This window comes from Babylonia areolata, chromosome 16 (genome assembly GCF_041734735.1).
Source record: "Babylonia areolata isolate BAREFJ2019XMU chromosome 16, ASM4173473v1, whole genome shotgun sequence".
Taxonomy (NCBI): domain Eukaryota; kingdom Metazoa; phylum Mollusca; class Gastropoda; order Neogastropoda; family Buccinidae; genus Babylonia; species Babylonia areolata.
In genome coordinates, this window is record NC_134891.1 from 20,177,943 (window position 1) to 20,201,330 (window position 23,388).

The 23,388-nt window shown below is 45.8% G+C and overlaps 1 protein-coding gene across 1 annotated transcript in view; it reads right to left on the minus strand.

Annotated features, from left to right (window-relative positions):
- LOC143291003 (two pore potassium channel protein sup-9-like) overlaps positions 1–23,388 on the minus strand; it is a 98,285-nt gene that overhangs the window by 8,866 nt on the left and 66,031 nt on the right. The window contains exon 3 of the mRNA XM_076600591.1: positions 11,407–11,620. Within this exon, the coding sequence (XP_076456706.1) occupies positions 11,407–11,620 (214 nt within the window). The remainder of the gene's footprint in view (positions 1–11,406; positions 11,621–23,388) is intronic.

The window sequence follows — 23,388 nt, forward strand, 5'->3', positions numbered from 1 at the left end:
AGAGAGTGAGAGAGAGAGAGTGGAGAAAGAGAGAGAGAGAGACAGTGGAGAAAGAGAGAGAGAGAGTGGAGAAAGAGAGAGAGAGTGGAGAAAGAGAGTGAGAGAGAGAGAGAGTGGAAAAAAGAGTGAAAGAGTGGAGAAAGAGTGAGAGTGAGAGTGGAAAAAGAGAGAGTGAGAGAGTGGAGAAGAGAGAGAGTGGAGAAAGAGAGAGAGAGTGGTGAAAAGAGAGTGAGAAAGAGAGTGGAGAAAGAGACAGAAAGAGAGTGTGGCGAAAGAGTGAGAGAGAGACAGTGGAGAAAGAGAGTGAGTGGAGAAAGAGAGAGAGAGTGGAGAAAGAGAGTGAGAGTGAGAGAGTGGAGAAAGAGAGTGGAGAAAGAGACAGAGAGAGAGAGAGAGTTGATAAAGTGAGAGAGAGTGGAGAAAGAGAGAGAGAGAGTTGATAAAGTGAGAGAGAGTGGAGAAAGAGAGAGAGAGAGAGAGTGGTGAGAAGAAGAGGGACAGAATGACAGAAAGATAGATAGAGAGAGAGAGAGAGAGAGAAACAGACAGACAGGTACATAGAGACAGAGACAGCGTTAGGAAATATGACCCCGGGGGGTCGGGTGGGGGGGGGGGAGGGAGATGGGGGGGGGGGTCATGATTGACAGGGGGGGGGGGGGTAATATGGTAGTAGCGACCAGACACTGACAGACACCCATGCACAATGGTGTCTCTGTCTGCCCCGGACTCATATCAATTCATACCTTCACTGAGGTGCTGCCCAGCAACGTCACACAGGTCTCTTGGGAGGCACACTGTGCGAACCGATCAGTGTGTAAAACAGCCGCTGGAACTGGCTGCTTGCTTGGATACTCAAACAGATAGATAGACAGATAGGTGTGCTTGGATACACAAACAGATAGATAGACAGATAGGTGTGCTTGGATACACAAACAGATAGACAGACAGATAGGTGTGCTTGGATACACAAACAGATAGATAGACAGATAGGTGTGCTTGGATACACAAACAGATAGACAGACAGATAGGTGTGCTTGGATACACAAACAGATAGATAGACAGATAGGTGTGCTTGGATACACAAACAGATAGATAGACAGACAGGTGTGCTTGGATACACAAACAGATAGATAGACAGATAGGTGTGCTTGGATACACAAACAGATAGACAGACAGATAGGTGTGCTTGGATACACAAACAAGACAGACGGATAATAGATAGATAGATACGCTTGGATACACAAACAGATAGACAGACAGATAGGTGTGCTTGGATACACAGACAGACAGACGGATAATAGATAGATAGATACGCTTGGATACACAAACAGATAGACAGATATGCTTAGATACACAGATAGATGGATAACAGATAGACATATAGAGAGATAGATAGATAAATAGACAGACAGACAGACAGATAGATAGATAGACAGACAGATATGCTTGGATACCAAACAGGTAGATGGATAATAGTTAGACAGATGGATAAATAGACAGACAGACAGATAGATAGATAGATATGCTTGGATACCCAAACAGATAGATGGATAATAGATACAGATGGATAAATATATAGATAACGCTTGGATACCCAAACAAACAGATAGATAGATATACAGAACCCTCATGAAGAAATCACTCTCTCACTCTCTCTATTTACGTACACGCGCGCGCGCATGTGTGTGTCTGTGTGCGCGCACGCGCACGCATCATTATACACAGTCACACACACACACACACAGATACACAGAGATACAAAGATGGAAGAAAGGGAGAGAGACAAAGCGAGAAACGGAGATACAGAGACAGACACACAGACAGACAGACACAGAGAGGGGAGATAACGTGTGTGTGTGTGTGTGTGCTTCTGCGTAAAGAGTTACAGAGACGAGAGAGAGAGAGAGAGAGAGAGAGAGAGAGAGAGAGAGAGAGAGAAACAGACAGACATAGTTACAGACAGAGACAGAGACAGACACAGAGAGGGGAGATAATGTGTGTGTGCGCTCCTGCGTGAAGAGTTACAGACTTTGGTGGACAGTGATGGAGCCCGAAGAGCCGTGCTCAGCCAGGGTAATTGCCCATTTCCTGCTCGTCGTCTGCCACCCCACCCACCCGCACACACCCCCTTCCCTCACACCCCTCCCCCACAACACCTCCCCTCCGTCCCCTTTGGAAGCCCCCTCTCTTCCCCCTCCTGACACCTTTGCTCCTTCTTCTTCTGTACTGTATTGCATTGTATGGTATTGTATTGTATTGTGTACTGCATTGTATTGTACTGTACTGTTTTGGAATTGTATTGTACTGTATTGCATTGTACTGGCATTGTATTGTGTACTGTATTGCATTGTAATGTATTGGTACTGTATTGCATTGTATGGTATGGTATTGTACTGTATTGTGTACTGCATTGTATTGTATTGTACTGTATTGCATTGTACTGGCATTGTATTGTGTACTGTATTGTAATGTATTGTACTGTATTGGAAATGTATTATACTGTGTTACATTGTACTGTGTATTGTACTGTACTGGAATTGTATTCCACCGTATTGCAATGTATTTGTATTGTACTGAATGTGTACTGTATTGTATTTGAATTGCATTGTATCTTATTGTATTCTATTGTATTGTATTGCATCGCATTGCACTCTATTGTATTTGCATTGTAATATAGACAGACAAAGACACACACACACACACACACAGAATGACAGAGTATTGTATTGTATTCAGTATCAGTATTGTATTGTATCGACACAACAGATTTCTCTGTGTGTGAAATTCGGGCTGCTCTCCCCAGGAAGAGCGCGTCGCTGCACTGAGAGAGAGCTCCACATCTGTGCCTGCCTGCGCGTGTGTCTTTAGTTTTCTTTGTCAAAGTGGATCTCTCTCTACATGACTTCGTCAGGTACAACCCCTTCGCTGCCGTGGGTTCTTCTTCGTGCGTTAAGCGCATGCCACACACGGCACCTAGATTTATAGTCTCATCCGAAAGACTAGCGTCCAGACCACACCACCACTAAAGTTCTAGTGCAGGGGTAGGAGGCTGGAGGTGAGGGGGATACTGGTGAGTATAGGATTCGAACCAGTGCGCTCAGATTCTCTCGCTTCCTAGTCGAAGGCCTCACCACTAGGCAAATACTCCATATTTTTCTTCTTTGTACTTGTTCTTTTCGCTCTGTTTTCAATGCTCTTTTCTGCTGTGAAGGGACGGCGAAAATCATGTCGCTTATCCTTCTGTCTTCAGTAAAACATTCGAGTTCGAACCCGACTTTCTTCCTCTTCACTGTGAATAGTAGAGCAGTGGCCCAGTGGTCAAGAGCCCCGACTAGGACGGCAGCAAGTGTCCTCAGGTTCGAGCTTTATATATGGACCGGGGGGTTTCCCCCCCGTACCCCCCCCCCCCCTTCCACTACTTCCTAGAGAAGTGGCCTGTGTACTAGTCATTCGGATGAGACGGATAAACCGGAGGTCCCGTGAGCAGCATGCACTTCGCGGGTGTGAAAGAACCCAGGGCAAACAAAAGGGTCTGGAGCTAGTTGCACTGCACTGCTCGGACAGAAGAGCCTAGTATGGTCGTAACCCGCTACTGACTGTGTGTAGTATGGAACTGACCAACGGCGTAGTTCGGTCAACGTAGGCATTTCGTCACGTGTAACTGTCAAAAAGTTCGGAACCAAGCAATGCCACTGGCACCTGTGCCTGGCAGCAGTCTGTGGAACCATCAAATCCACCCTGACAGTGAAACAAGTCACTTGCAGAAACATTATTAAAAAAAGAAAAAGAAAAAAAAGATGAAAAACAGGTGGCATATATACTGTGAAGACGTGCTGTCCTCGAGCGAAGAGCAGTCCGAATTTCACTGAGAAACCTGTTGTGTCAAAAAAGCAATACAATACAGTACAACACAGTACAACATAATACAATACAGCACTTAATTCAAGGCAAAACAAAACATAATACAAAACAACACGACACAATACAACACTGTTTCCTGTCTATCTCTCTTTTGCCCTTGTCTTTCCGTCCCCCCCACCCCCTCACCTCCCCACGGAACGCCCACCATCTCTCTCCCTTTCACTGCTAATACATGGAAATGAGCGGCTCAGTAGCGAATGCTTTTAAGCATCAAGGTGTTGTTCGTATAAGGATGGGCTGTGGTGGCGGGGGTGGTGGGGTGCGGATGGGGATGGACCGTTTCCCTGTCTCTGCCTCCTTATCTCCCTTTAGGGCCCAGAGTCTCGGAGTCTTTTCTCAATTTTCTTTCCGATCTCCCTCCCCCCCCCCCCCCCGCCCCCTCCTCCTCTCTTCCTACAAAACCACTCTCCTCTATGTGGTTTATCTGCCGAGCTGGGGATGAAGAAGGAGGAGGAGGAGAAGGAGGAAGAGGAGGAGCACACATACACATACGCGTTCTTAGAAGGAACTGTAAGACTTGCAGAAAAGTGTCTCACTGTTGAAATTCCTTTGGAAAACCGACACCATAAGGTCCACGATATATTGCATCCCCACCCCCCACCCCCACACACACACACGGTTTAGAAATAAACCAAAAAACATTCCTGTAAATTTGTCCCATATCTGCAAATTACGGAAAAAGTGGAAGGAATACTGAAGGAAATTATATATTTCTTAAATGATCAAAAAAAAAAAAAAAGAAAGAAAAGGAGAGTCTGCTTCAGTTCTGTTACCTTAGAGTGAGTGAGTGAGAGAGAGAGAGAGAGAGAGAGAGAGAGGAAAGAGAGAGAGAAAGAAAGAGAGAAGGAGATGAGAGAGAGAGACAAAGAGAGAGAGAGAGAAAGAGATCGAGAGAGAGAGAGAGAGAAAGAGAATGAGAGAAAGTGAGAGAAGAGAGAAAGTGAGAGAGAGAGAGAAAGAGGAAAGAGATAGAGAGAGAAAGTGGGAGAAAGAAAGAGAGAGACAGAGAGAAAGAAGAGAGAGAGAGAGAGAGAGAGAGAGAGAAGAGAGAGAGAGATAAAAGAGAACGACAGAAAGAGAGAGAGAGAGAGAGAGAGAGAGAGAGAGAGAGAGAGAGAGAGAGAGAGAATGACTGGAACACCCCCCAAAAGACAGGAAAGGGAAAATCAGATCATGTTGATCACAGCCCAGCCGACAGTAGAAAAAAAGACGAAAAGAAAAAGAAAAAAGGAGAAAAAAAGAAGAAAAAAAGACGAAAAAAAAAAGAAAAGAAAGAAAAGGAAAGTAATTTCGGAGCTGAGCATCCGTCAGCTCTCACAGCCCCTGTTGAAGAGAGCACATCACGATGTTAAAAAAAGCTCAATGACAAAACGCTAGAAAGCCCAAATCAATCCACGTGACACTTAAAAGTTAAAAAGTATTGAAACTAACGTATAAAAAAAGAAAAAAAAAGGAGACCAATTCAGTCCACGTAAAATCTATTAAAAAAAAAAGAAAGAAAAAAAGCCCACTATGGAATTCCTCCAAGAACTGAAAAAGAGTGTGGAGGAAGGGCATTTCGGAAAAAAAACGAAAAGGAAAAGGCGACAGACCAAAAAATGTCCCCCCCCCCCACACCCCCCCACCCCCAAAAAGCCAAACCCCCCCCAAAAAAAAACAAACAAAAGAAACCGCCAACAACCCACCAAAAAACTATTGAAACTAACGTAAAAAGACCTATTCACCCACGTATGCTTCAACCCAAGTAAAATTTATTATATAAAAAAAAAAAAAAAATCAACACAATGGAATTCCTATAAAAATTTATTGTTTTTTTTTTAAACGAAAAAAAAAAAAAAAACCGCCAAAAAAACTATTGAAACTAACGTAAAAAGACCTATTCACCCACGTACGCTTCAACCCACGTAAAATCTATCAAAATGATAAATACCAACACTATGGACTTCCTCCATGAAATGTACAACAGTGTGCAGGACAGGCAATCGGGGAAAACACGAAAAAGGACAAAAGCTGCCTAAATTGACCAAGAAGAAGAAGTAGAAGAAGAAGAAGGAGGAGCAGGAGGAGGAGTGTGAGTAGTTTAAAGAAGAAGAGGAAGAAGAAGAAGAAAAAGAAGAAGAAGAAGGAGGAGTATTTTAAGAAGAAGAAGAGGAAGAAGAAGAAGGAGAAGAAGAAGGAGGAGGAGGAGTATGAGTGCTTTAAAGAAGAAGAAGGAGGAGGAGGAGGAGGTGGAGTATTAGTGCTTGAAAGAAGAAGGAGGCGGAAGAGGAGGAGGAGGAGGAGGAGGAAGAGAAGCTTGAAGAAGAAGAAGAAGAAGGAGGAGGAGGAGGAGGAGTATAAAGAAGAAGAGGAAGAAGAAGAAGGAGGAGGAGGAGGAGGAGGAGTGTGAGTAGTTTAAAGAAGAAGAGGAAGAAGAAGAAGAAAAAGAAGAAGAAGGAGGAGGAGGAGTATTTTAAGAAGAAGAAGAAGAGTAAGAAGAAGAAGAAGGAGAAGAAGAAGGAGGAGGAGGAGGAGAAGGAGGAAGAGGAGGAGGAGTATGAGTGCTTTAAAGAAGAAGGAGGAGGAGGAGGAGGAGGTGGAGTATTAGTGCTTGAAAGAAGAAGGAGGAGGAAGGGGAGGAGCAGGTATTCGCTATAATAATAGGTATTCGCCACAACAGACAACCAATGGGTATCTCAGACAGACGGGGTCTTCAAGTTGTGATATTCTTTTCTCACTTTTCTTTCCAATCTCCTTTCCTCCCCGCCCTTGCCCCCCCCCCCCCTCCTCCTCTCTTCCTCCAAACCACTCTCCTCTCTGTGGTTTATCTGCCGAGCTGGGGATGAAGGAGGAGGAGGAGGAGGAGGAGGAAGAGGAGCTTGAAGAAGAAGAAGGAGGAGGAGGAGGAGTATAAAGAAGAAGAGGAAGAAGAAGGAGGAGGAGGAGGAGTGTGAGTAGTTTAAAGAAGAAGAGGAAGAAGAAGAAGTAGAAGAAGGAGGAGGAGGAGGAGGAGTATTTTAAGAAGAAGAAGAAGTAGAAGGAGAAGAAGAAGGAGGAGAAGGAGTATGAGTGCTTTAAAGAAGAAGAAGAAGGAGGAGGAGGAGGCGGAGTATTAGTGCTTGAAAGAAGGAGGAGGAAGAGGAGGAGGAGGAGGAGGAAGAGGAGGAGGAGGTATTCGCTATAATAAACAAATCGGGAAAACATGTCGTCCTTAAGGAGGAATCATTTCAGTAGTGTGCATACTCCGTCACATCTTCTTTCCACTTCTTCCTCCTTTTCTTTCTCTCCATGTTTCACTTCCATTTGTACTTGGTGTAGACGGGCGCAATAGCCGAGTGGTTAAAGCGCTGTCAATCTGAGGGTCCCGGGTGATGGCGCCTGGTGGGCCGGGTAAAGGGTGGAGATTTTTACGATCTCCCAGGTCAACATATGTGCAGACCTGCACGTGCCTGAACCCCCTTCGTGTGCATATGCAAGCAGAAGATCAAATACGCACGTTAAAGATCCCGTAATCCATGTCAGTGTTCGGTGGGTTATGGAAACAAGAACATACCCAGCATGCACACCCCCGAAAACGGAGTATGGCTGCCTACATGGCGGGGTAAAAACGGTCATACACGTAAAGGCCCACTCGTGTGCATACGAGTGAACGCAGAAGAAGAAGTACTTGGTGTAAAGAAACTGAAACCAGCTCACAAGGGCAACATGTTTCATGTCCTTAAAAACATCAAACAAAATAATATCCCTGTATGATTCAAATGAAGGAATAATTTCATGCAAACATACATATATTTTTAAACGTTATCATGTATTATTCAAACTGTAAATCAGATTTGTTTCGTACAGAAAAGAAACTGAAATAAAAGAAAGCACACACATTAACACACACCTCGAAAAACATTTTTTTTAAATCGAAAAACAAACAAACAAACAAACAAAAAAACAAAACAAAAGAAAAAAAACCGATTCTACTTCTACTTCTTGATCTTCGAATCATATCAAGTGATCACGTGTCCTTCTGAGTTACACATGTACCTGTTTCGGCGAGGACAAACTCGACTTCCCAAGGCGAGTGTGAGAGATCTGCAATCTTGTGAGGCGAACGCAAAAAAAGGGGCGAAAGAGCAGGGCATCTCTTCCGATTGCCTCATGCACAGTGTGAACACGACTTTAGCTGGAGTGTGATCATACCTTTAGCTTGGGGGATCATATTATGTTCAACGGGGCCGAGAACACTGATCTAAAAACAGGTGGATAGCGCAGGTCTTCTGTGTGCCCCTTTGCTAACTGAAGTGTTCAATCATCCATTTTGGCATTAGTGTCAGTACAGCGCGAAGCGGTACTTCATATATGTAGCCGAGTGCTTAGCGCTACGCTGAAGCTTCACGGCAAGCTTTCACTTGCTCGTGGCGTTGGTTAAGCTGACCATCATGTGTGTGCCTCCACAGCAAGTTTGCGCTACATGTCACTGAACTGTTTCCCTGTAATGAATTTAGCAAATACTCCAATGGCAGATATCAATCAAGACACAACTTTTAGCATGTCGTGTGGGCAAGCATAACACGATTTCATCGAAGATACTCTGTTACAGTTCAGAAACTACTACCAGTTTGGCTGAGCAGGCGACTTCTCAACGGACTGACAGCCGGATACGAGTGTCAGTGTGGCGTCCAGTTGGCTTCAGCTTTCCTGGCCAGTGAGCTATCCATCTATTTTTAGAACAGTGGGCCGAGAACGGACAACAGCCTCATTGCCACAGAGTCAGACTGGAGTTGAGTGGGGAGGAGCACGTTAAGCCGAAGAGCTTAACACATGTAACCCACATTCTGTCGATGAAACATCAGCTACCGTTATCACGTGCTTTCTCTCTCTGTCTCTCTCTCTCTTTGTGTGTGTATGCATGTATGTATGTATGTATGATGTATGTGTGTGTGTGTGTGTTGTGTGTGTGTGTGTGTGCGCGCGTGCTTGTGACACAGAGAAAGAGAGAGAGAGAGACAGAGAGAGAGACAGAGACAGAGAGAGACAGAGAGAATGAACGAATAATTTTTATTTTCTGATGATAGATAAAGCATACACTTTTTTATTATCTGGCCCTCGACCACCACCCCCTCCCCCCTTCCTCGCAAAAAAACAGGAAATAAAGTAAAATATAACAAGAATATGGAGAAGTTAATAAACAAAAGAATTTTCAAATGAAAAAAAAAAAACAGAGAGAAAGAAAGAAAGAAAGAAGAGAGAGAGAGAGACAAATGCAGAGAGAGAAAGATAGAGAGAGAGAAACGGTAAGACACACAGACACACACACACACACACACATATATATATATATATATATGTAGAGAGTGAGAGCAAGAGAGAGACAGAGACAGACAGAAAGACAGAGAGAGAGTGAGAGACAGAGAGAAAGAGAAAGAGATAAGAGACAGATGCAAATGCAGAGAGAAAGAGAAATGGTAATGCACACAGACAAAGAGAGAGAGATAGATAAAAAAAAAAAAAAACAACAACAGTGAGAGCAAGAGAGAAACATAGACAGAGAGAGACACAGACAGACAGACAGAGACAGTTTCAGTTTCAGTAGCTCAAGGAGGCGTCACTGCGTTCGGACAAATCAATATACGCTACACCACATCTGCCGAGCAGATGCCTGACCAGCAGCATAACCCAAAGCTAAGCGCTTAGTCAGGCCTTGAGAGGCAGAGAGAGAGAGAGAGAGAGAGAGAGAGAGAGAGAGAGAGAGAGAGAGAGACTGTCAAAGAGCTCAGAACAGTTTACACCCCCTCCTCCCCCCTTGTCCTGCACCTCCCTTCTCCTTTCCCCCCATGCCTCTCCCTCCCACCCTTACCTCACTCCACTCCCAACCCACCACCATCCCTCCATGTTTCTGTCTCTCTCTCTCTCTCTCGCACACACACACCAAACCTTCCTCCCTTACCTCACTCCACTCCCAACCCACCACCATCCCTCAATTTCTCTCTCTCTGTCTCTCTCTCTCTCTCGCACACACACACCAAACCTTCCTCCCTTACCTCACTCCACTCCCAACCCACCACCATCCCTCCATTTCTCTGTCTCTCTCTCTCTCTCTCTCTCTCGCACACACACACACCAAACCTCCCACTCTTACCTCACTCCACTCCCAACCCACCACCATCCCTCCATTTCTCTCTCTCTCTCTCTCGCACACACACACACCAAACCTCCCTCCCTTACCTCACTCCACTCCCAACCCACCACCATCCCTCCATTTCTCTCTCTCTCTCGCACACACACACCAAACCTCCCTCCCTTACCTCACTCCACTCCCAACCCACCACCATCCCTCCATTTCTCTGTCTCTCTCTCTCTCTCGCACACACACACCAAACCTCCCTCCCTTACCTCACTCCACTCCCAACCCACCACCATTTCTCTGTCTCTCTCTCTCTCGCACACACACACACCAAACCTCTCTCCTACCCTCACCTCACTTCAATCCACCCCACCACCCCCAACTCTTCTCCTCTCTCTCTCCACCACCACCACCAACCTCCCTCCCACCCACACTTCCCTCCCACCCACCACCACCCCCATCCTTCCCCCCCCCCCACACACACACCAACCTTCCCCCCACCCCCACCCCACCCCCACCACCCCATTCCCCCCCTCCCACCACCACCAAACCTCCCCCCCCACCCACCCCAACCCACCACCACCCCCAACCTTCCCCCCCCACCACACCACCTCCCCCCACCCCCCCCACCCACCACCACCCTCCATCCTTCCTCTTCCTCCCAACACACACACCACCCCCCCTTACCTCAACCTCCCACCCCCACCACCTACCTTCTCTCCTCGCACCACCCCTCCCCCTACCTACCCACCCCCCCACCACCACCATCCTTCCCCTCTCCCCACACCACCACCAACCACACCTCCCCACCCCACCACCAACCTCTCCTCCCTCCACCCACCACACCACAACCTTCCCCCCCCACCCACCTTCCCCCCCACACCACCACCACCAACCTTCCCCCCCCCCACACAGCACCACCAACCTTCCCCCCACCCCACCACCAACCTTCCCCCCTCACCACCACCAACCTTCCCCCCACCCCACCACCACCACCAACCTTCCCCCCCCACACCACCCCCAACCTTCCCCCCACCCCACCAACCTTCCCCCCCACACCACCCCCTACCCCCAACCTCCCCCCCCCCCCACCCCACCACCCTTGAACTCACCTTCCACTACCGTTCATGGTGAGGAACCTCTTCTTCAACCACACCCCCCCCCCCTTCCTAAACAACAACGCCCACCCCCACCCTTCCTCTCTCTCCTCAAGCAGCCTCTCTCCCACCCTCACCTACCCCCTCCCCCACCACCACCATCCTTCCCTCTCCCCCCCCCAAACCAACCTCCCCCCCCCCCTCCCAACTTTCCTCCCTCCCTCCCACCCCACCCTCACACCTACCCCCCCCCCCCCGCCCTCCCCCCCCCCCACCCCTCCTCGATTCACTCACCTTCCACCACGTTCATGGTGAGGAAGCGGAGCACGAGGAGGTTCATGGCGGCGGAGAGGACGGTGAGGCCGATGAGGATGAAGATGAGGGAGAAGGCCACGTAGTCGGGGCGGTCTGTCAGCATGTTGTCCTTCTGAAGGGCCACAAAGTCCCCGAAGCCGATGGTGGCGAAGGTGATGAAGCAGTAGTAGAACGAGTCGATGTAGTGCCAGCCCTGGTGGGTGGAACAGAGAAAGGAATACGTTATATATCTCATGTAGTAGTAGTAGTAGTAGTAGTAGTAGTAGCGAAGGTGATGAAACAGTAGTAGAACGAGTCGATGTAGTGCCAGCCCTGGTGGGTGTGGTTGCCGTGGGTGGGTGGTGGGTGGTAAGTGGGTGGTGGGTGGTAAGTGGGTGGTGGAACAGAGAAAGGAATACGTTGTGTTTATAATCCCCAAGGTTAGTAAGAGGTGCAACTACTACTTCTACTACTACTGCTGCTACAACAACAACAACTACTACTACTGCTACTACTTGCAGAAGTGTCTCAATGTTAAATTTCCCTTGGAAAATCCGACAGCATTAGGTCCACGATACATTTCACACACACACACACACACACACACACTCACACACACGTACACACACACACTACCACTTCTACTGATATAGTAGTAGTAGTACTAGTAGTAGTAGTGGCGAAGGTGATGAAGCAGTAGTGGAACAGGTCGATGTAGTGCCAGCCCTGGTGGGTGGAACAGAGAAAGGAATACGGTATATATCTCCAGTAGTAGTAGTAGTAGTAGTAGTAGTAGCGAAGGTGATGAAGCAGTAGTAGAACGAGTCGATGTAGTTCCAGCCCTGGTGGGTGTGGTTGCCGTGGGTGGGTGGTGGGTGGTAAGTGGGTGGTGGAACAGAGAAAGGAATACGTTGTGTTTATAATCCCCAATGTTAGTAAGAGGTGCAACTACTACTTCTACTACTACTGCTGCTACAACAAAACCTACTACTTGAATGAACCACTTGCAGAACAGTGTCTCAATGTTGAATTTCCCTTGGAAAACCCGACAGCATTAGGTCCACGATACATTTCACACACACACACACACGCACACACACACACATGCACACACTACCACTACTACTTCTACTGATATAGTAGTAGTAGTACTAGTAGTTGTAGTGGAGAAGGTGATGAAGCAGTAATAGAACGAGTCGATGCAGTGCCAGCCTGGTGGGTGGAACAGAGAAAGGAATACGGTATATATCTCCAGTAGTAGTAGTAGTAGTCGTAGTAGTAGTAGTAGCGAAGGTGATGAAACAGTAGTAGAACGAGTCGATGTAGTTCCAGCCCTGGTGGGTGTGGTTGCCGTGGGTGGGTGATGGGTGGTAAGTGGGTGGTGGAACAGAGAAAGGAATACGTTGTGTTTATAATCCCCAATGTTAGTAAGAGGTGCAACTACTACTTCTACTACTACTGCTGCTACAACAACAACAACAACTACTACTGCTACTACTTGCAGAAGTGTCTCAATGTTGAATTTCCCTTGGAAAACCCGACAGCATTAGGTCCACGATACATTTCACACACACGTACACACACACACTACCACTACTACTTCTACTGATATAGTAGTAGTAGTACTAGTAGTAGTAGTGGCGAAGGTGATGAAGCAGTAGTAGAACAGGTCGATGTAGTGCCAGCCCTGGTGGGTGGAACAGAGAAAGGAATACGGTATATATCTCCAGTAGTAGTAGTTGTAGCAGCAGTAGTAGTAGTAGCGAAGGTGATGAAACAGTAGTAGAACGAGTCGATGTAGTGCCAGCCCTGGTGGGTGGAACAGAGAAAGGAATACGTTATATATCTCCAGTAGTAGTAGTAGTAGTAGTCGTAGTAGTAGTAGTCGCGAAGGTGATGAAACAGTAGTAGAACGAGTCGATGTAGTGCCAGCCCTGGTGGGTGGAACAGAGAAAGGAATACGTTATATATCTCCAGTAGTAGTAGTAGTAGTAGTAGTAGTAGTAGTAGCGAAGGTGATGAAACAGTAGTAGAACGAGTCGATGTAGTGCCAGCCCTGGTGGGTGGAACAGAGAAAGGAATACGTTATATATCTCCAGTAGTAGTAGTAGTAGTAGCGAAGGTGATGAAGCAGTAGTAGAAAAGGTCGATATAGTGCCAGCCCTGGTGGGTGGAACAGAGAAAGGAATACGTTATATATCTCCAGTAGTAGTAGTAGTAGTAGTAGTAGTAGTAGTAGCGAAGGTGATGAAACAGTAGTAGAACGAGTCGATGTAGTGCCAGCCCTGGTGGGTGGAACAGAGAAAGGAATACGTTATATATCTCCAGTAGTAGTAGTAGTAGTAGCAGCAGCAGTAGTAGTAGTAGTAGTAGTAGTAGTAGTAGTAGCGAAGGTGATGAAGCAGTAGTAGAAAAGGTCGATATAGTGCCAGCCCTGGTGGGTGGAACAGAGAAAGGAATACGTTATATATCTCCAGTAGTAGTCGTAGTAGTAGTAGTCGTAGTAGTAGTAGTAGTAGTAGCGAAGGTGATGAAGCAGTAGTAGAACGAGTCGATGTAGTTCCAGCCCTGGTGGGTGTGGTTGCCGTGGGTGGGTGGTGGGTGGTAAGTGGGTGGTGGAACAGAGAAAGGAATACGTTGTGTTTATAATCCCCAATGTCAGTAAGAGGTGCAACTACTACTTCTACTACTACTACTGCTACAACAACAACAACTACTACTACTACTACTTGCAGAACAGTGTCTCAATGTTGAATTTCCCTTGGAAAACCCGACAGCGTTAGGTCCACGATACATTTCACACACACACACACACACACACACGCACGCACGCACACACACACACACAAACACACTACCACTACTACTTCTACTGATATAGTAGTGGTAGTACTAGTAGTAGTGGTGGCGAAGGTGATGGAGCAGTAATAGAACGAGTCGATGTAGTGCCAGCCCTGGTGGGTGGAACAGAGAAAGGAATACGTTATATATCTCCAGTACTAGTAGTAGTAGTAGTAGTGGCGAAGGTGATGAAGCAGTAGTGGAACGAGTCGATGCGGTGGGGTGGGTGGTGGTGGTGGGTGGAACATTCTGTTCTTCGCCACTCTTTTGCTACAAAAGTCTGCAGAACCAAACCAAAGTACACAGTCTGATTCTGTCAGTGCAGGATTGTATTTTCAATGTTAAATCCTGGATGACATTCAACAAACTAAAGTTGAATGATGACAAAACTGAAGCTATGATTATTTCCTCTGCAAGAATGTCCACATCTACTTCTTTTTTCTGCCTCCATTGTCGTTGGTGATGCCACAGTTCAGTTTTCTAAATCAGCAAGGAACCTTGGAGTCATTCTTGACTCAAAACCTCAGCACGCATGCTCAGGTAGTAAATCTGATACGCATAGTCAATTGTGAACTTCGTCGCATCAACTCTATCCGTCAGTACCTTTCTGTTGATACTACTAAAACTTATTTCTGCTTTTGTGCTGTCACGAATTGACGACTGTAATTCTCTTCTCATAGGCTGTCCACATAATATTCTTCAGTGAATTAAAAAACATACTGCCCGTCTGACTCTCAGAGTCCCATGTACTGATCACATTTCTTCTCACCTCCGCGCTCTACATTGGCTTCACACTGAAGCGAGAATTAAATACAAAGTTGCGTGTTTCTGCTATTTTGCTTTCCACTCCGCAGGACCTTCATATCTTTCTGGCCTTATCAGTGTTTACGCTCCCGCAAGAAATTTCCGCTCTTCCTCTGACTGTTACCTTTTGAAACTTCCTGGTGTTAATACAAGAACCTATGGTGAACGTTCTTTCTTCTTTGCTGCCCCTCACATCTGGAACAACCTTCCTCATCATATCCGTGCATCTGATTCTGTTTCTGCTTTTCGCTCATCACTAAAAACTCATCTTTTTAAAACATGTCGATAAGCACTCTCAGCTTCCTTGTTCTCCAGCACCACCCATGTCAGCTCACTTTGGATGTAAGTAGAGTGGGAGGGGGAGAGTGTGTGGGGGAGAGAGGGGGGAGTGTTTTTTGAGAAAGAGTGGTCATGAATGTGTTATGTAACTTGTAATATTTTTCTTTTATGTAAAGCGCCCTGAGCTCTTAGAAAGGGCGCTATATAAATGTACATTAATATTATTATTATTATTATTAGAAAGGAATGCGTTATAAATCTCCAACGGTAGTAGTAGTAGTTGTTGTAGTAGTAGCGAAGGTGATGAAACAGAGTAGAACGAGTCGATGTGGTGCCAGCCCTGGTGCGTGTAGTCGGGGTGGTAGAGGGTGGAACAGAGAAAGGAATACGTTATGCATATATCTCCAGCGGTGGTAAGTACTACTACTACTGCTACTGCTACTACGACTACTACTACTACTACTTGCAGAACAGTGTCTCAATGTTGAATTTCCCACGGAAAACCGACACCATAAGGTCCACGATATATTTCACACGCACACACACACACACACACAGAGCTACAATATAAGTAGTAGTAGTAGTTGTTGTTGTAGCAGCAGCAGCAGCAACAGCAGTAGTAGTAGTAGCAGTAGTAAATATATAAATGAAAAAAAAGAAAACAACAACAACAAAACAACAACAATGATAATAATAATAGCAATAATAATAATAATAATGACAATAATGATGGTCCCTAATAATCAAACAATTAATCATTAAGTCTGTATAGACCCACCCACACGTGTGCTTCTTGACAGATTCACATTTTTGACGATAACGAACAACCATTGTTTCAGCACCCTCATCCTCCTCCCCACGTTCCGCCCACCCACCCCTATCTCCCAAATCACTGAAAAGTATTCACAGACACAACAACAAAACAAACAAACAATCAATCAAAAAACATTTAATTTTTCACACTTCTAAAAGAAAAAACCCAACAATGTTCAACAATTTATCACATTTCTGAAGGATCAAAAAATAAAAAATCAAAGGCCGATAATTGTTGTGAGTCTTGTTTCGTTGGGTTTTTGTTTGTTTATTTGTTTGTTTTAAAATTTTATTTTATTCTTTTTTATCATTATCTTTTTTCCTTCAATAGTTTCCCGTTGAGCTCTTGCAAAGCAAGATCGGTTAGAACGTTCAGTGCATTTGCGTTCCATGCTTGTTCCACTGCTTTCATGATGATAAATGTATTTTAAAACCGCTGAATCTTCTTCTTCTTCCACTTCACGACCAACATTAGTATGCTGATGAAAATTGTCGTGTTGTGGGAGGTTGCTGTTGGGCGCAATTTAGCTGGGCTACCGAGGGGTGTTCTGTTAACTGATAGGGGAAATGGGGCGTTGTCCACTGGTGTGTTCACATCTCCAGCTTGTGCACAGAGACATATCAAATCACTCTCAGACCAGTGATTTACATGCACGCCTAAGACGGATGAGAAGAAAGCGTGCTTTATGTAAGCGTATTAATGCATAACTATTCCCATGTTCGGGTCAAACGACAATAAAGACTGGCAACTCTCTCCATTTACAAGGTATACAACTTCAAGTCAATGCTGCTTTTGCTACCGATTCAGCTGTAGCACATGGGTAAATAAAAGGTAAATTGGAACAAACCCAGATACTTCCTAAAGAAGCTCCGGGCTTGTCCTTTGTAACGATCATAATTATGACATGTGCATGCAGCAGAAGTGACAGAAGAAATGAGCAAACGCAAATCAGCTTTTGTTCAAGACTGGCGTTGCATTTTAATCCTGGATACACTGTACAGTATATGAGGACAATACAGAACAAATGGTTGCCTCTTTGGTTATTTGACTCGAAATGAGGCTAGAAGAGGTTATTTCAATCCTCTGAAGAAAAATTGACATATCCCGCAAAGACACAGGAGTCATGTCCTATGTACATAATAATAATAATCATAATCGTCATCATCATCATCATCTAGGCTATACCGCTAACGAAATTATATCGTCGCATTTACAGTTTTTTTTAAAACAAAACTTTAACCTCGCATTTACAGATTTTTACAAGACGAACGATTAACGAACGATGGCATTTACATAGTTTTAGAAGATAAAATTCAATAACTGCTCATACAGACTTCCAGATAAAGAAAGTTCAATAATTTTGCTTCAATAGAATTTCAGATAATTCAAGTTTATTTGCCTAAAAAAATCTATACAAAAAAAAGAAGAAAAAAAAGAGAAAAGATATGAATAAACAGACAAGCATCTTCGACGAAACGGTTGAACCTATGGAAGCACTTTGCGTCAGAAATGACGCTGAGCAGTTATTTTACCTCTCTCATGTTTTATTCCGTTAAATGGCGTGATCATTTTCGATGACAAGTTAATCAGAAACATTAATTACGTTATGGTTTTGGTCTTTTTGTGCGAATTTGCAATTAACGTCATCACCGCTTCTCGCGAAATCTCGTTGGCTTGCGGCAAACGTCGTGATTCTCGTGTCAAATGAAAGGATGGTTTCTGATGGGATTTTCCGGGGCAAGTGATGATGAAAAGAAAAAGAAGACCAGTCGCCTTAACATCCGTTTTTCTCTTTTGCCACACCTCCCACACAAACCAGAATTTATGAGTCGAAACACGGAGAACAAGAAATGTCGATGGCCTTCTCTGTCATTCTGAAAATAGACTTCCTTGAAGATTGGGGAAGTTGCTGGTGCAGTGGGTGAACATTATTTTCTAAATGTGAAAAGGGTTCAACTGGTGTGTCACTGTTGTTGTTTGTGTGTGTGTGTGTGTGTGTGTGTGTGTGTGTGTGTGTGTGTGTGTGTGTGTGTGTGTGTGTGTGTTGGTGGTTTTTTTTATATGTCAGTATATGCTGTTGAATGTCATCGTCTGCTGCTGAATCTGTGCGGTTTCCATGGAGGCGATCAGAGCCCGCTGCTGTATGGGGAGCTTGCGTCATGTAAAGACATCATCATCCATTATCATCATCAATCATCATCATCCCTCATCATCATCAACAATCATCATCCCTCATCATCATCAATTATCACCATCCCTCATCATCAACAATCATCATCATCCCTCATCATCATCAACAATCATCATCCCTCATCATCATCAATTATCACCATCCCTCATCATCAACAATCATCATCATCCCTCATAATCATCAATCATCCCTCATCATCATCAATCATCATCATCCCTCATCATCATCATCCCTCATCATCATCAACAATCATTATTATTATTATTATCATTGTTATTATTTTTTGACAAATCCAATATACGCCACACCATATCCGCAAGGCATTATATGCCTGACCAGCAGTATAACCCAAGGCTAATATTACCACTAATACTATCATCGTCATCATCATCATTATTATTATCATCAATAATAACAATAATATCATCATCATCATCATTATTATTCATTACCAAGCGTGTGTTTTCTTTCAGTTTCAGCGTCTTTCAGTGTGTGAGAGTATCAGTATCAGTATCAATAGCTCAAGGAGGCGTCACTACGTTCGGACAAATCCATATACGCTACACCACATCTGCTAAGCAGATGCCTGGTCAGCAGCGTAACCCAACGCGCTTAGTGTGAGAAAGACAGAGAAAGGGGGAAGACAGAGAGGGGTGGGGGGAGAGAGAGAGGGAGGGAGGGAGGGAGAGGGGAGGGAGAGAGGGTGAGAAGGGGTAGAGAGAGGGAGAGACGGAGAGACAGAGGGAAAGGGAGAGAGGGGGGAGAGAGAGGGGGAGAGGGAGAGAGAGGGAGGGAGAGAGGGAGAGAGAGAGGGGAGAGAGACGGAGAGAAAGAGAGGGAGAGAGGAAGAGGGAGAGAGAGGGAGAGAGGGACGAACGGACGAACGAACGAACGAACATGAAGGGGATCAGTGAACACAAATTGTCACATTCCAGAACAATGTGGAACAGAAAACATTTAACTACAATTCTAGCAATGCACATGCACACACAAAAAGCACAACTAATCACGTACCAAACTGCGGATTCTGTATGCCTTATTCAGGTACATAGCGAACTGTTTTACAATGGTTTCCTTTACTGATGACATTAGCAAGGAAAGTCGAAACAGAGGCGGATGTCTATAATATTTTTTGTGGAATTAACTGTAGCCTAAGGTCATTTAAGGCAGGGCAACATAACACGAAATGAAGTTCATTTTCTTCAGCACATCTGCACAAGGGACAAATAATATCGTGATCATTCAATTTACTATAACGATAACGATGAAGAGAGAGATCGGAAATCCCAAATCTAAACATTGTCATAATATGTTTCAAATGTCTATCCATCTTCATTGACAGATAAAATCGGAAGTAAATGCATAGAAATAAACAGCTTATAAAACCCACATCGATCGCTATCTTGAATGTGGTATGACCATACTTGCCATCTACAATCAATCAATCTATTTCGAAATGTACGGATAAACCCATTTATATCCCCTACTTCCTGTTGTAACCACACATAACCAAATCCCTTTTCATATAACTTAATTCTCACCATTGATACCCAGTTTTTCTTACCCCTTACATCCAAATCGTATAACATATTATATGCTTTTCTTGGCAACCTAAAATCTTCCATTTGTCTTAGATTTAGCTAGTAAGAGATACGTTTTGTCACAGGGAGAGAGAGGGAGAGAAAGATAGAGAGAGAGAGAGAGAGACAGAGAGAGAGAGAGAGAGAGAGAGAGAGAGAGAGAGAGAGAGAGAGAGAGAGAGAGAGAGAGAGAGAGAGAACTATGTTAATTCAAATTTGGGAATCGCATTTACGTTGAAATCAATCGAATGTCGTGGGAATTGTCAAGGGCGTCAAAGGCTTTCTTCAAACAACCTTGCACTCTCCTTCTCTCACCTTCCCTGCGTGTCTCTCTCTTCTCCCTCTCCCTCTCCTCTCTCTCTCCCTCTCTCTCTCTGCTCTCCCCATTCTCTCTGCCTGCTCTCTCTGTCCTTCCTTATTCTCCACCCTCTCTCTCTGTGTCAGTCTTCTCTCTCTCTAATCTCCCCATTCTCTCTGCCTGCTCTCTCTGTCTCTCCTTATTCTCCATTCCCCCCCCCCCCCCCTCTCTCTCTCTGTCAGTCTTTTCTCTCTCTCTGCTCTCCCCATTCTCCCTGCCTGCTCTCTCTGCTCTCCCCATTCTCTCTGCCTGCTCTCTCTGTCCTTCCTTATTCTCCACCCTCTCTCTCTCTGTCAGTCTTTTCTCTCTCTCTGCTCTCCCCATTCTCTCTGCCTGCTCTCTCTCTCTGTCTCTCCCTTTTCTCCACCCTCTCTCTCTCTCTCTTCATCCTATCTGTCCCCTTCTTTCTCCGTTCCCTGGTCTCTGTTTCTTCTCCTTCTCCCCACTTCTCCCTCCCTTACTCTCATCACACTCTCTCCGCCTCTCTCTCTGCCTCTCCTCAATCCCCCACTTCCGCCACACCCCTCTCTCCTTCTCCTCCCCCCCTCTCTCTCTCCTCTTCTCTCCATGTCTCTCCCTCTCTTCAATCCCCCAATTCCTCCCTCTCTCTTCCCCCCTCTCTCTCCTCTCCTCTCTGCCTCTCCTCACCCACACTCCCCTCTCCCTCTCCTCTCCCTCTCTTCAATCCCCCACATCCTCCCTACCTCTCTCCCTCTCCTCTTCTCTCTCTCTCCCCCCTCTCTCTGCTCTCCCCATTCTCTCTGCCTGCTCTCTCTCTGTCTCTCCCTATTCTCCACCCTCTCTCTCTCTCTCTCTCTCTTCATCCTATCTGTCCCCTTCTTTCTCCGTTCCCTGGTCTCTGTTTCTTCTCCTTCTCCCCACTTCTCCCTCCCTTACTCTCATCACACTCTCTCCGCCTCTCTCTCTGCCTCTCCTCAATCCCCCACTTCCGCCACACCCCTCTCTCCTTCTCCTACCCCTCTCTCCTTCTCCTCCCCCTCTCTCTCTCTCCTCTTCTCTCCATGTCTCTCCCTCTCTTCAATCCCCCACATCCTCCCTACCTCTCTCCCTCCCCACTTCTCCCTCCCTTACTCTCATCACACTCTCTCCGCCTCTCTCTCTGCCTCTCCTCAATCCCCCACCCCCCTCTCTCTCCCAGCTCTCTCTCTTCTCTCCTCTCTGCCTCTCCTCAATCCCCCACCCCCTCCCTCTCCCCTCTCCTCTTTGCCTCTCCTCAATCCCCCACTCCCCCCTCCCTCTCTCTCCCTCCCTCTCTTCAATCCCCCACATCCTCCTTACCTCTCTACTCTCCTCTCTCTGCCTCTCCCCAGCCCCCCATTTTCCCCTCTCCCTCTCTCCCCCCTCTCCTCTCTCTGCCTCTCCTCAATCCCCCACTCCCTTCCCCCCTCCCTCTCTCTCTCTCCTCTCCCTGTCTCTGCCTCTCCTCAATCCCCCACATATCTCTTTCCGCTCTTCTCTCTCTCTCTCTGTGTCTATTTCGCTCTCTATCCTTTTCTCTGTCGTCTCCACAATGTCTATGTCTCTGTGTGCGTCTCTCTGTCTTTCCTCTCTCTCTGTCTTTCCTCTCTCTCTGCCCCCTCCACCCCACCCGCACCGCCTCTCTCTCTCTCCATTTCTCTCTCAGCTCTCTGTCGCATTTCAGTTCTTGTCTTCCGATGTTCTGGATGATCAATCGGTTGTTCTCTCTCTCTCTCTCTCTCTCCCTACCTCTCGCCCCTCTCTCTATTTCTCCTTAATCTCTCTGTCTCCACTCAGCTGTTGTCCTCCGATGTTCTGAATGATCAATCGGTCGTTTTCTCTCTATCTCTGTCTCTGCCTCTCTCTCTCTCTCTCTCTCCACCACCTCTGACAGGTCGATAAAGAGGTCTGGATCGGAAACCTTCGGTTTTCAGAGAGACAATGAGAAAATCATCAATCAGACCATCCTCCATGAGCGATGAGAAAGTGGGAAGAGAAGAGGACGGACACACACACACACACACACATACACACACACACACACACACACACACGCACAAACAAACACACACACACACATACACTCACAAACAAACAAACACAAACACTCGCGCACGCGCGCACACACACACACACACACACATACCTTGACGGCGCAAGAAGGAAACAAAAAGAGAGAGAGAGTGGTGTGGTAATCAATGAGAAAGAGGACACACACACACACACACACACACACACACACACACACAGAGGAGATAGATATAAAACACACACACACACACACACACACACAAACAAACGCGCGCGCATACATATATTTAAATATACATATACAGAGAGAGTGGCAGGAGGAAAGGTGGAAGGGAGGGAGAGGGATAGAGAGAAAGGGAAAGGTGGGAGGGATAGAGAGAAAGGGAGAGAGAGGGAAAGGGGAGAGGAGGGAGAAACAAGAGATTGATAAAGGAACAGGGTGGAAGGGAGGGAGAGAGATTCAAGATTCAAGATTCAAGATTCAAAGATTCAAGATTCAAAGATACAAGATTCAAAAACTTTATTACTCAAGGATAAAGATTTTAGGCATCGCCCAGTCTTCCAATCTGTCCTTGTGACAACAATAACAATAACAGCATTAACGATAACGGCACAAAAATAATAATTTTGTTAACACTGCTACATCTACTGCTACTACAACGAAGAATGATCACCATCATCACAGGGAAGGACCAAGGAGAGAAAGGAACTGTGGAGAGACAGGGAGAGAGGGGAAAGAGGAAGGAGAGAGAGAGAAAGAGAGAGCGGAGAGACAGACAGAAGAATGGAAGTGAAGGAGAGAGAGAGAAATGAGAGAGAGAGGGGGAAAGGGGAAGGAGAGAGAGAGAGGGAGAGAGGAGAGAGAGACAGAAGAATGGATAGGAGGGAGAGAGAATGGAGAGAGTGTAAGGGAGGGAAGAGACAGACAGACAGACAGAGAAAAGAGAGACAGACAGAGAAAAGAGAGACAGACAGACAGACAGAGAAAAGAGAGACAGACAACAGACAACGTGACAGACGGAAGAGTGAGAAGGGATGGGGAAGGGGGAGGGAGGGAGGAATGGAGGAAGGGCGGAGAGAGGGATGAAGGGATGGAGGGAGGGTG